The sequence below is a fragment of the Carcharodon carcharias genome, chromosome 9 (genome assembly GCF_017639515.1).
Source record: "Carcharodon carcharias isolate sCarCar2 chromosome 9, sCarCar2.pri, whole genome shotgun sequence".
NCBI lineage: Eukaryota > Metazoa > Chordata > Chondrichthyes > Lamniformes > Lamnidae > Carcharodon > Carcharodon carcharias.
Genome location: NC_054475.1, coordinates 34412543 through 34426858, shown reverse-complemented (window position 1 = coordinate 34426858; position 14316 = coordinate 34412543). Strand labels below are relative to the sequence as shown.

The 14316-nt window shown below is 40.5% G+C and overlaps 2 protein-coding genes across 11 annotated transcripts in view; one reads left to right on the top strand and one right to left on the bottom strand.

The window, feature by feature from the left end:
- Positions 1–14316, top strand: part of LOC121282273 (ubiquinol-cytochrome-c reductase complex assembly factor 2) — a 37819-nt gene that overhangs the window by 18513 nt on the left and 4990 nt on the right. The window contains exons 5-6 of one of the 5 annotated variants that reach the window (XR_005944030.1): positions 158–287; positions 9107–9292. The exons of 1 other annotated variant lie outside the window; for it this stretch is intronic. The gene's annotated coding sequence lies outside the window, so the exon portion shown is untranslated. Of the gene's footprint in view, positions 1–157; positions 1771–9106; positions 9293–10633; positions 10749–14316 lie in introns of those variants that run through there. 3 more of the 5 variants (XR_005944031.1, XR_005944029.1, XM_041195921.1) reach the window with 3 other exon arrangements.
- Positions 2497–14316, bottom strand: part of itpr3 (inositol 1,4,5-trisphosphate receptor, type 3) — a 312431-nt gene continuing 300611 nt past the window's right edge. For all 6 annotated transcript variants that reach the window (XM_041195910.1, XM_041195913.1, XM_041195911.1 and 3 more), the window contains 4 exons: positions 13683–13848; positions 8000–8160; positions 4057–4218; positions 2497–3403 (listed from right to left, as the gene is read on the bottom strand). In XM_041195910.1, the coding sequence (XP_041051844.1) occupies positions 3311–3403; positions 4057–4218; positions 8000–8160; positions 13683–13848 (582 nt within the window). In that variant the 3' untranslated portion in view covers positions 2497–3310. The remainder of the gene's footprint in view (positions 3404–4056; positions 4219–7999; positions 8161–13682; positions 13849–14316) is intronic.

Below are 14316 nucleotides of genomic sequence, written 5' to 3'. Positions count from 1 at the left end.
GATGGGCATATTTTTCCAGAGCAATCTTTGTGACAATGTACTTACCATAGAAAGGAACTATTTTTTGACTTCAGAATTTTAAAAGATGTGAAACTAAAAAAATCTTGCTCACCCAATCCATTTTAACCTCCTTTTCCCTGCGCCGGTGTTTCTGCAGTTTGTCCCATCCTGGATTCAACCAACCCACTCAAATCTCCTGAATGAGACAAGGAGTCACGTTGAAATTTCCAAGTTACTGCTAATGTTTTTATTGTCTGACTTCAGAAGATTATCCAGCAAAATTCAAGGTCTGTGCTGACAAGAATTGGATGAGATTCCTTTGCTTTCAGCACTACTTTATGTTTAAGCATCTAAGTGAATAATAACTTCAAATTCTTTCAAACAGAGATATGTAGCCTTTTGTAAAGATAGTAACTAATATTACTGTAGGATCAGGGTAATTTATATCTGTATAGTACTGGGAGACAGTCACCGATGGTGTAACCTCTGGAGGCCGAATGAAAGGGCATCGGAAGAGGCAAACAAATGAAAAGTTCAGCTGGCCGAGAAGAGGGCTCAGAGAAAACGCAGGCTAGTGAATCCTGCACCTTCTCAGCACACAGTCTCCCTTTGCAGCAAATACGGCAGAGACTGCCATGCCTAAGTGGTAATGTTTAATTGACCATGACAGCACAAACCATCATATCACAAGGCGCAAGGCTGCCAAGTAAAGTAGGGTATGCAGGGTGGCCAGTTGTGTTGCATAAGATGTACAAAATATATAACAATGCATTTGCCCATATTTCACTGGAAGTATGATACATTCGATGACATTTCCTACCCAAAATCCCACCTCTGCCTGATTTTCCCATCCGTACCCTCCCCTCTGCCTCCCGTGTAATGCCAGTATTAATGGCCAGGAAACCCCATTACATGGGATTTTAATATGAAACTCTCCTATCTGTCACACTTTATGTTTTGTCTCTGATCTGATTCCATCTTCTAACATCTAGCCTATCTTCAACTGCCTATTTATGCCTTGGGACATGTTTTAAACCTGCACATCTGCGCGCACTGTACTCTGGCCCAGATGTTTTTATATGTAAATGACTACCTTATATTCCTCTTTATTCCCTTCTCAGTCACCAGCTTGTGAGGTGGAGTGTTCAAGCTACCCCGTTCATTCCTCATCATTTAGTCATTGTCAGCATTGTGACTCTTCTGAGGTTTGAATGTGCCCTTTGGTAGCCAGAACAAGAAAGGGAAAGTCTTACCAGAATACTGTACAGTCTTAGTATGATATCTTATTTGTATTCTAGCAATATAAAATTCAGCATTCTTTTGCTGCTTCACTGTGACTACGTATGTCAGGATTAGCACCAAGTAAACCACCCCAGTCCCATGGATATCTTCATCCTTTCAATACCCTTTATGAAACATAGAAGTTATCCATTTTTTCTGCCCACGTGCAATACTATGGCTTTATCCACAATAAATTTCATCTGTCACTGTTTTACTCAGACAAGCTTAAGTTTGGTTATTTTGTTGGGTCAAGCCCCTTCGCTCATCCCCTGCTTCCCTTCCTGAACTTAGTATTGCATTAGGGCGTATCAGCCCAATGTTAATTTATCACAATTATAGTTAGAAAGAGATCCAACACTGTCAATTGAGTACTCCTCCTTTAAACAAATACGGTGAGAAAAAATAACTCATTCAATACAATGTGTATCACTCAAAAGTGTTATGCTTTATAGTGTATCAGAATAAATTAGATATTTCTATTTACTATAATTATATATTCCAAGGATTATTTTCATTTGTGTTTGGGGTATGAACTACACTGGAAAAGCCACATATTTACTGCCTATTCCTGGTCACTTTGATCATCTAGTCGGTGTAAGTCATCATTTCTATTATTAAAACATAGGCTTCATGCAGATAGAGCATGTTAGCTGAAAAAGTGTGGGAGGCTGGTTAATGAAGCAGTTGCTATAGAATCCAACTCTCTCCAGTCTAACTGACCAACTGATAATACTTAAAGTATTCTGAACAGTATGGAAAAGGGGAATCTATAGTATATTCCAAGTTTGAACAAATTCTTCTTTTCTCATGAAGCACAATGTGCAGTTCAAGAAGGCAGCTCACCACCACCTCCTCAGGGCAACTAGGGATGGACAATAAATGCTGGCCCAGCCAGCGAAGCCCACATCCCGTGAATGAATATTTAAAAAAACATGAATATGCAGATAATTTTGAACAACTGGCTTCATTGCCACTTGATTATGAGGTTCCTCATTCATCCATAGGAAAAACTTAACACTAAAAGCATCAGAAAATTAAAAATGTCAAATGCAGTATACTTTGTATCACATAAATAGCTGTTGACTCCTTATAGACTTTTCTTTATGTGGGGTGCAGAATATTTGAATGTGAGGATTTTTGAGATGTGATGAGGTACCTCATTGTTTTATAGGTCACTAGAGCACAAGATTGGTATAAAAGATTCACACTGCAATGAACAATTTAGAACAAAGTTTATTAGAATCCAACAATCTGTCATCTGCCAAGTGGACATTGATTTCTTGTAGATTCCACATTCTGAGAATTTTTAGTGGTAGTGTGGTAGCCAGTGCATCTTGGTGAATATAGCAAATATTAACACTGGCACTGTGTACGTTCCAAGTATTTATTTCTAAATGGCTACTGAGAATGAATATACAAGTCCAATTCTGGGATGAGGAGCTCGAGCTGATTAAATTATGAGGCGATATTGTTCTGTCTCCCATTCCAGCATTAAACCTGTGGGTTGACACTGCAGTTTAATGACTCTGATTCAAAACATGTTACAGCAACCTACACAGGAGGTTAGTAGTGGAAGTTTCATAGTGATAATGTTTCCCTGCATGAGGCAGGTAATCAGTAGATTTCTTCAAGTTTTCCAATTTTACCAAAACGTAAAACACAGAAATGAATGACTTTATACATCACACACTTTCAAAATATATATAACCCACAGTAGGAAAATAGTAATAATCACATATTTTTAAAATAAAGTATTGCACGGTGACATCATCACCAGACCCATTATATAAAACCACATCCCTTCCCCAAGAACTACACTCATTTTTAATTTACAAATTATTTAACCAATATGCAGTCTGCAAATGTAGTTTCCTTGCTTTAAGATCTCTTCCACAGTCCCAGAGAAAACTCTAAAATATTTTGTTTTATTCTAATCTATCACTCAGCTATCTTTTGTGAAGAAAGACGTCAATAATAACAACATTCCTAGGCAGTGACATGTGAGTTAGTTGTAGTGCAGTGGAACTTATCACGCTTTAGCCATCTGATGGTTTGTGTTTGATGAGTTGCTTTGTACATCCACAAATCCCATTCTCTGCCTGCGTTTCCTTTGTTCTGTCATCTATACAAAACAAATGAATCAATTTAATTTCCTTAAAATCGAAAACATTGTTCACTGACAATATGAGATTGTATCAACCACATCTTTTACAAAAGGTTTGTCTGCATTAATTTATTTCCCCCACCTTCAGAATAAAGTGTAATCATTTTTTTTATTGCAATTTATTTGGCCAGCCTCATACACTAACCGGGGTAGACAGGGACACAATGACTGTTTGGGAAAGGAGAGGGTAAGAGTAATTTATAAGAGGGAAAGCACATTCAATAGATTAACTGGCAATTACTTTTCTGCACAGAAATTGAATGGATTCCAAATTTCCTCAAACTAAATTGAGGCTGAGATATCTTAAGATTGAAAGCTCACAGAGTGTACAATATTAGGCATTCATACATCTGAATTCATACAAATGAACAAAAATAAAAGACAGGAAAAGAGTAGTTAGTCCATGAAAACTGCCCCACACTTGTGATGACTAGAACATCATGGCCTGAAACTTCCCATACTTCTCTCCCCTATAGGCATGCAACCTTTTGAAAAGACAAAAAAAAATTCCAGGCAACAGAGGAAAGAATACTCTGGAAAATTGCTCTCTGATTTTCTCGTATGCAAACTTGTCCTTTTTGTACGATAAATGAGATATTTTAAATACATGCCTGTTCTTTGAGTTCTGTAAGTTGGTTTGTGAGGTTTGTTACAAGCTTCATTGTTAAGAATAGCTTGTCCTGTAGATTTCGAAGCTCGTTCTGTTCTCCTTCTCCTTCATTGCTGACCAGGGACATAGCACGCATGCGTGGGAACCAATCTAGGTTTTTAGTCTACAGAAGGTAAAGAAAACAGCAACTGACGTTTTGATTGTCTTCATTTTGGGATTGGCACAAAATGTCTGGAGTTATAACTCTATTATACCTAACCCTCCAGCATGAGTGAAGTACATTGAAAGAAAAGAAAGAACTTGCATTTACATAGCACCTTTCACTTTCTCAGGACAGTGTTGCATAGCTAATTAAGTATTTTTGATCCTTTCTGATAAAAGGTCACAGACCTGCAACGTTAGCTCTGTTTTTTCTCTCTATAGGTGCTGCCTGACCTACTGGGTATTTCCAGCATTTTCTACTTTTATTTATGTACTTTTGAAGTTTAGTTATTGTTATTTTGTAGGCAAATATGGCAGCCAAACCTCATACAGCAAGGTCCCACAAACAGCAATGAAATAAATCACCAGATAACCTCTTTTAATGTTGGTCGAGTAATAAATGTCAGGCAGATCAGAGAACTCCCCTACTCTTCAAATAATACCAGGGATCTTTTTAACTACCCGAGCAGGCAGATAGGACCTTGGTTTAACATCTCAACCAAAGGACAGCACCTGTCAACAGTGCAGCATTCTTTCAGTACTGCACTAAAGTGTAAGCCCAGATTAGATGCCGAAAACTTTTTAGTGCAGCTTTAATTCTCAACTTTCAGAATCAGAGGCTACCCCTGAACTTGATCAATGTCACCTGACTTGTCTACCATAGTACATTGCTTGCAGCCTGAAACACTCCATTTTACTTCACATACAAGTGCGCAGGTACTTGTATAAAAGCAAAAAACTGCAGATGCTGGAAATCCAAAACAAAAACAAAAATACCTGGAAAAACTCAGCAGTCTGGCAATATCTGCGGAGAGGAACACAGTTAACATTTCGATTTCAGAGAAACTGTTTTTGAAATTGGCATCAGAACAGATGCGACGGAGGTGAAGGAACTGAGGGAATGGGATGGAGTCCTTACAGGAAGCCGGGTGTGAGGAACTCAAAATGTTAACTGTGTTCCTCTCCGCAGATACTGCCAGACCTGCTGAGTTTTTCCAGGTATTTTTGTTTTTGTGCAGGTACTTGTGCTGGATTAATTTTCAAATGAAGCCAAATTGGGCATGAAAACACTCAAGGACGGAGCTTTGGAGTGTAACTATGTTACTCCTATAAAAATAAGCCAAAGTGGTTCTGTAAGATCCACTCGGCTCCAGGCCTCAACAGCCTCGGTCCAAACGTGGACAGATGTGAAGTGAGAGTGACTTCCCATGACAATAAAGCAGCATTTGACCGCGTGTGGCATCAAGGAGCCCTAGTAAAATGTAAGTCAGTCGGAATTGGAGAAAACATTTGAGTCATACCCAGCAGAAAGGAAGATGGTTGTGGTTATTGGAAACCAATTATCTCAGTGTGGAGACTTCACTGCAGAAGTCCCTCAGGGTCTCAGTGTCCTAAGCCTAACCATCCTTAGCTGCTTCGTCACTATTAGAAGGTCAGATGTGAGGACATTTGTTGACGATGGCATAGTGTTTAGTCCCAGATAATGAAACAGTCTGTACCCACATGCAGCAAGACCTGGACAAGAGTCAGGCTGAGCCGATTAGTGGCAAGTGGCACTCATTCCACACAAATGTCAGGCAATGACCGTCACCAACAAGAGAGAATCTAACCATCTCCCTTTGTCATTCAACAGTATTATCATCTTTGAATTCCCCCACCATTGACCAGAAACTTAAGTGGACCAGCCACATAAATATTATGGCTATGAACAGGCCAGAGCCTAGTAATTCTGTGGGAAGTAACTCACCACACTTGATTCTCCAAAACCTGTCCACCATCTACAAAGGACAAGTCAGGAGTGTGTAAAGAACATTTTTTTTCCTAGACTGCAGCTTTAAGATTGGACTGTGACTTTAAAAACTACTATGGCTGCAGTTTAAAAGAGATGTTCACTAGAGCAGGAAGAAGAAAATCTATCATGTTGCTATCCTAGAACATGTGGCAGGTTGGCGCTAGAAAGGAGACCTGGTTTAAGAGGGAACTGCCTAGCAACAGCATTTTGATTGGCTCCTGATTGGTCAGGTTCTGTGTGAGGATAGTGCTGTAGATCAGTTCCTAGCCTGAAAAGAGGAAAGACCTGAAACCTCTTCTGTGTTTTGTAAGACTCCAGTAATATTGCCATAGTAGCTAGCTGGCTATTCCTCATACCACTGTATCCTGCATTCTTTGAGAAACCCGTCAGGAGGAAAAGGGGATAAATCACCAGTAAAGACATTAAAAGCAAGTTTCAGCCAGAGAACCACAGACTGGAAGTGCTGAGAGATCACATTGTGTCAGCCACAACATCCTGGAAGGAATTTGGAAGAAAACAATCAAAGTCAACCCATCAAATCCTGAACTCCGGATTGGTGCTATTGCACTGTTTTATCTCACCCTTAAAATCCATGTTTTCTGTGTCTTATGTGTGTGTGTATGTGTATAGGGGTTTAAGAAGGGGTAGAGTTTAAGTTATAGGGTTAAAAGTTAGCAGTTCATATTTCTTTTTTTTGCCATTGGTTACAGACAATTTGTTTAATAAACAGTTATTTACTTGGTAAGTTTACAAACCTGGTGCTCCTATTCTTTTAACCTAAATTAAACAGTTAGGTGGAATTGGGGCAATGTGGTGGTTTGATTAAACTTTTCACATTTGTCTCACCTCAGGGAGCAGTGGGGCTTGATACTAAGCGCACTATCCCCAGTGAGTCATGACAAGTGTGATGGGATACTTCTTACTTGCCTGAACGAGCACAGCTCCAACAACACTCAAGAAGCACAACGCCATCCAGGACAAAGCAGTCTTCTGAATTGGTACCATGTCTACCACCTTAAACATTCACTTATTCCACCACCAGTGCACATTAGAAGCAGTGTGTACCATCGACAAGATGCACTGCAGCAAGGCTCCTTTGACAGCATTTTCCAAATCTGTGACCTCTATCACCTAGAAGGTCAAGGCCAGCACCTGCAAATTCCCCTCCAAGTCTTGACACCATCTTGAATTGGAAATAAATCCCTCACTAAGGCAGGATCAAGATTTTGGAACTTCCTAACAACATTGCAGCTGTACCTACACCACAGGGATTGCAGCAATCCAAGAAGATGCTCACCACCACACTCTCAAAGGCAACTAGAGATGGGCAATAAATGCTGGCCTTGTCAGCGATGCTCACATTCAGAATCAAGCAAAAAATGATTGTGGGATTAGTCCATTAAAAGGGAAGTAAAGTAACAAGAAATGAGAGGTGACATTTTATTGTATGTGTCTATTGCGTTGACATGAGTAGCTTTAGATTGAGCATACAGCTATGCAAGCTGATTGACAGTCTGGAGTTAACAATGAACATTCTTAGGTCAGGTATAAGATGGTCAGCCATAGAATAAGGTTCCCTTCAACTCTGCCACAACAACCTCAATCTCCGAAGAGGCAGTAAATACATTGCTTTGAATTTTTCCACTGCCTAAACTGGCCATTTTTGGGAATGAACCTTATGAATTTTATGATGGATTTTGCTGAATTGGGGGCATTTTTATGATTTCTGTTCATACATGTAGAAACAGAATGAGATTATTCAAATTCATTTCAGCTAACAGGGGAAAGATATATCATCCCATTGGGTTTAGCTGGATTGGAACCCAGGACTTAGAGGTCATAGGACACCTTTTCTATTGGTAAGTATACAAATTTGTATAGCAGTGAATTGTGTTGAGAATAAGCTAAAAGATGAAACTCAGTGCAATACTTCGTTTTACAAAAATATTACCTTTATCATTTGAGCAACATAGCTCTCTGGACCTGTATAATCAGTCTTCTTTTTGACATGAACCAGTACAATGAAGTATAAATAATTCCAAATATTGTGTTCATTGTTAATGTGCTCTTCAAATGATACTGTCTTGTTGTCAAACTTGTCTCGCTCAAGGCCTGCACAAAACAAAAATGGACAGTTACTTCCAGAAAACAAGAAGTCACCAAGCAGATAAAATAGTTTGTTCAAATTGTAGATTATCTTATCTCCCACTCTTCTACATTTGGCTTGTTTCCACTATAGCAGGAATTTCAGAGTACCAGTGGCAACAGCAAATCAATGCACAATTGCAACTTTTAAGATTTCGACTGTGGGCTTTTCTCAATGTCAACCTGCTCATAGCTAGAAAAAAAAAATGGCAACATCCAGCAACTGTCGTGACTGAAGAGTTCCATTTACATGTGACACTGATGGATCAGGGAGAAAATAAATAGCTCTTGAGCTGTCTGATGCTGGAGCACTAGCAAAACATGTGAATCATTGTTGCCAGGAATTTGTTGGGGTTCTCCACACAAATGGGGTTTCTGCTGATCTTTGCCCGAAGTGGCAGCAAAAAGAGAAAATTCCCAGTGTTTACTTTTTGAATAGTTTCACAATTAAGTTGGTTTAAGTTGATAGTTATCCCTTGTGTTAGATGTAACTTTATATCTGTAATATTAATATCTATTTTGGTGCCTCTGCTGAAAACAAAGAAAACCAGTCAACTTGGGAAAGGAGTTTCCTTGGGCTTATCAGTAAACTGAGGGTTAAAAGATAATTTGTATTATTTCTGTCAGCTTTGTAACAGGTACTTTATTAAACACACTTTTTTTTGTAAATCCTTTTCCACCCCACCACCAAAGACAATGACTCAAGCTGGAATATAGTTCCACAGGCTAAAGTTCCACTAACTTGGTATAACATTTGGTCTATAATAATCGTTATGCACTTCAGCCTAGACAGTAAGTGTCTGCAATAGCAAACTGTTGGATTTATATAGTGTCTTAAACATAGTAAAACATCCACAGGCCATTGTACCAGAGGAGACATCACTGCTGATCCCAATTCTGTCTTCACCCACAGTTATACTGTGCGTATTCCAGCAGTGGTCACGGGATAACAATCAGGAGTTGCTACCTTGGCTTATCTGCCCCTCTTAAGCCAAAGGATGTTCAGATCAACAGTTGCCTCCACTTGGTCACCCAGAGATCAATTAACTCAGCACAAATGGGGATTAAAAGCTATCATCTTCTGGTCTGTATGACGCAGGTAAACACTGCTTTTATTGACACTTAAGAAACATGAGACTCCACTCCTTAGATGAGATTGAAACTGCTTTGAAATGTCAATGTGATTGTATGGAAACTCCAAACAAAAAGCTCTTTGAAGATCCCATGGTTAAGGGAAGAGAGATCTTTCAGTTATGCTATGTGGATTGGAAATATTAAGGATACTTATGTGTGTATCTTGTCCTACACTGCAACAGAACTCACATACTTATTTATTACAAGTGATCATTTAATAAGTCTGGTACAGAGCGATCCAGGCCTGCCAAGCATCAGTCCATGTGAGTGAAAGTTATCATGTTAGCTCAGAAACTGACCAAATTTTGATGCATGTCATTGAAAAATAAATGCAGCCCTGTGTGTTTATGTAGGTTTGTGATTGGTGCTTTAGTTATTGTTGATCATACATCTCAACTTCATTTTCGCAGTACTGACAACTCTGTACTTTATTTAAGGGATAAAAGTATTCCTTTACATTTATTTTATATCTGCATTATATGAGAATTGTGAAATGTCAGTCAAAATAAGATGGATACCAGAAAATGAAAAAAAATCATCTAATGTAGCCTCTGGAAGGTGTTGTGCTGGGAAACTGGGTCTGATGCTTTAATCCTTTTCAGAATGGAAAGTTACTTTTGAGCATTTGGTTATCCACTTTATGACATTAGCTAGCAGGTTCTCGATGAACTAGCACATACAGGGAGACCATGTGTAGGTTATCTTTAACTCCCATGATCCAGATGAGGGTGAACATATACTGCAGAAGAAGCAAAACCTCAGCACTGACACAACAAGGTCCATAGTGATAATGCTCCTGGACAAGTAACCCAGAGGCCAGGACTAATACTCTAGAGACATGAGTTCAAATCCCACCACAGTGGCTGGGGAGATTTAAATGTAATTAATTAAATATGGAATAAAAAGCTACCCATCAGTAATGATAATCATGAAGTGAGTGAATTGTCATAAAAACCCATCTAGTTCACTTATGTCCTTCAGTTAAGGAAATCTGCTGCCCTTACCCAGTCTGACTTATATGCGATTCCAGACCGACTGCTATGTGGTTGATTTTTAACTGTCTTCTGAAATTTCCTAGCAAGTCCCTCAGTTGTATCAAACTGCTCCAATTAGTAAGAATAAAACTGGACAGACCACCTGACACTGGCCTGGGCACCAGAGAGAACAAGGCACACTCTGTCCCATTGAACCTTCAAAGTTGACCTTATTAACATCTGGCGACTTGTGCCAAAATTGAGAGCACTAGCCCATAGTCTAATCAAGCAAGAACCTAACATCGTCATCCTGACTGAATTATACCTTACAGCCAATGTCGACTCCTGCATCACCAATCTTGGAGTACCTCTAGTCCCATCAGCAGGGCAGATCCACCAGAGATGGCGGCATAGTGGCAAACAATTGGGAGGAAGTGGCCCTGAGAATCCTCAACATTGGCTCTGAACCCCATGAATTCTCATGGCATCAGGGCAAACATGGCAAGGAAACCTCCTGCTGATTACTATCTACTGCCCTCTTTCAACTGATGAATCAGTATTCCCCCATGTTGAACACCACTTGGAAGAAGCACTGAGGGTAGCAAGGACACAGAAAATACTCTGAAAGGGGACTCCAATGTCCATCATCAAGGGTGGCTTGGCAGTATTGGCGACCTGGCTGAGCCCTAAAGGACAAATCTGCCAGAATCGGCCTGCCGCAGGTGGTAAGAGAACCAACAAGTGGGAAAAACCTGCTTCACCATCCTCATTAATCTACCTGTCTCAGATGCATCTGGCCTTGACAGTATCAGTAGGAGTGGCTTCCACAAATCCCTTGTGGTCCCATCGTCACACTGAGGACACACTCCATCATGTTGTATAGGATCGGATTGCAATTGGATACAGTCAGAACAAATCTATCAATGCAAAAGTGGCCATCCATAAGATGCTGTGGGCCATTAGCAGCAGTGGAATTGTATTGACCCACAATCTGTAATCTAATGGCCCAGCATATCCCTCACTCTCACATTACCATTAAGCCAAGGGGCTAACACTGGTTCAATGAGGAATGTAAGACAGCATGCCAGGGGCAGCACCAAACACACCTTAAAATGAGATGCCAACCTGGTGAAGCTACAGCACAGGACTACATGCATGTTAGACAGTGGAGGCAGCATGCTATAGACAGAGCTAAGCAATCCCACAACCAATGGGTCAGATCAAAGCTCTGCAGTCCTGCCATGTCCAGCTGTGAATGGTGGTGGACAATTAAACAGTTAATGGGGGGAGGAGGCTCCACAAACATTCCCATCATCATTGATGGCAGAGCCCAGACCCTCAGTGCAAAAGACAAGGCTGAAGCATTTTTAACCATCTTCAGCAGAAGTGCTGACTGGATGATCCACCTTGGCCTCTTCCTGAGATCCCAAGCGTCACAGATGCCTGTCTTCAACCAATTTGTTTCATTTCACGTGATGTCAAGAAATGGCTGAATGCATTGAATCAGCAAAGGCTATGGGGTCTTACATCATCCCATCAGTAGCACTGAAGACCTGTGCTCCAAAACTAGCTGTTTCAGCCTTGTTACAACATTGCCATCTACCCAGCAATGTAGAACATTGCCCAGCTATGTCCTGTCCATAAAAAGCTGGACAAATCCAATCTGGCCAATTACTGCCCCATCAGTCTAGTCTCAATCATAAGCAAACTGATAGAATGTATCACCAACAGTGTTATCAAGCAGCACTCACTCAACAACACCTAATCTTGGATTCTCAGGTTCCTCCAGGGCCACTGGCTCCAGACCTCATACAGTCCTGATCCAAACATGGACGAATGAGCTGAATTCCAGAGGTGGGAGTAGCTGCCCTTGACACCAAGGAAGCATTTGACCAGGGTATCATGGAGCCCGAGCAGCACTGAAATCAATGGAAATCAGGGAGAAAACTCTCCACGGTTGGAGTTATTCCTAGAAAAAAGGAAGATGGTTTGATCATTGGAGGCCAATCATCTCAGCCCCAGCACAATGCTGCAAGAGCTCTTCAGGGCAGTGTCCTAGGGCAAACCATCTTCAACTGTTTCCTCAATGACCTTCCTTCCAACATAGATCAGAAGCGGGGATGCTCACCGATTATTGCACAATATTCAATGCCATTCACAACTCTTCAGATACTGAAGCAATCCATGTCCATGTGCAGCAAGACCTGGACAATATTCAGGCTTTGGCCAACTTGTGGCACGCAGCCAATGGCCATCTCCAGTAAGCGAGAATCTAACCACCTGTCCTCGACATTCAATGACATTACCGTAGCTGAATCTGCCACCATCCACATCCTGGGAAGTACCACTGACTAGAAAATCAACTGGATCAACCATACAAGAGCAGGGGATTCTGGGAGAATTACAAGGCTGGGAATTCTGCAGCAAGTAACTCACCTCCTGACTTCTCAAAGCCTGTCCACCATCTACAAAGCATGAGTCAGCAGTGTAATACTCTGCACGTGACTGGATGGGCTCCAACAATACTCAAGAAGTTCACCACCACCTGGAAAAAGCAGCTCACTTGACTGGCACCCCATCCACCACCTTAAACATAGACCCCGTCCACCACCAATGCACAGTGGCAGGAGTGTATACCCCTATCTACAAGATTCAGTGCAACAACATGCCGAAACTCCTTCAACAGCACCTTCCAGACTTATGACCCCTACCAACTAGAAAGACAAGAAGTAACAGATGGATGGGGACACTACCGTCTGTAGGTTCCCTCCGAATCACACACTATCCGGACTTGGAAGTACATTGCCACTCTTTCATACCGCTGAGTCAAAATCCTGGAACTCTCTCCCTAACAGCACTGTGGGTATACCTACACCACATGGAGTGCAGCGGTTCAAGAAGACATGCTCAAGGGAAATTAGGGATGAACAATAGATGCTGGCTTTGCCAGCACCACTTACATTCCATGAAAGAATTTAAAAAAGATAGAGGTCCCTGACTTCAACCATATTGAAGATAGCGAGCAGTATTCAACCAAGTCTGCATAGGAGGATGGAAAATGTGCCACCTGTTGCATAACTGGAGGATGACAGATGAGCTGAAGTGTGATTTTGGACATGAGTCTCAGGCATTGGAACACATCACATCAACCAAGCCACTAAGATCTCTTGTGGGAAGCCCCTCGTTTTTCCACTCGGTATCTTTGAGGACCATGGCCAAACTAGACATCCCATTATCAGATTTTCTACCATACAGATGTAGTCATACTGAATTTGGTTGACCTTTTACTTTCAACCTGAAAATTTAATTACTGCAACAGACATTCTTACCAACGTTTTCAATTTATTTGATGAACACAAAGTATTGGACGTCTGCACTTACCACAGATAAAGCAGGTCGACTTCAGGATTTCTTCTTTCTTTTGTTTCTCACTTCTCAAATCAGCAAACGTGTCAATGATAACACCAAAAATCAGGTTCAATACAATGATGATAACAATGAAGAAAAAGAGCAGATCAAAGATAACACGGGCGGGAAACAGAGCTTCCTGGAATAAATCAATCATCATAGATTAAATTTAATCTGCAAGATCAATGTCCCTACGTTTCTGCAGAATAATTTGAATAACTAACTTGAAATTTACAGATAATCATTTTTCAGACACTGTGATAGGGAGTTCTTTATTTGACAATTTCTCCAGCCTTTTGAAGTTCAATGCATATTATTTAAATAAATGAAATGTTCCCTTCTGAAACAAATGAGCCCAGTCTATTGTGAGGTCTGTATTTGCCAAGTTAATTTCCTCACTTTCTCTCCTCTTTGTATGTTTAATTTTCTTATATAAGTTTTTCTTGATTATTTTCTACCTTATTTGTTGTTCATGGTGTTTGAAATAAATTATTTTATCCAGATTTCCGTCTCAACATTTCCAGCTGTCAGCTCTGTCTCTATTTCCCAATTTCTTCCTCATTTCCCAAGAATTGTCCTTTTCCACTCTGTAATTATGTCAGCTCTG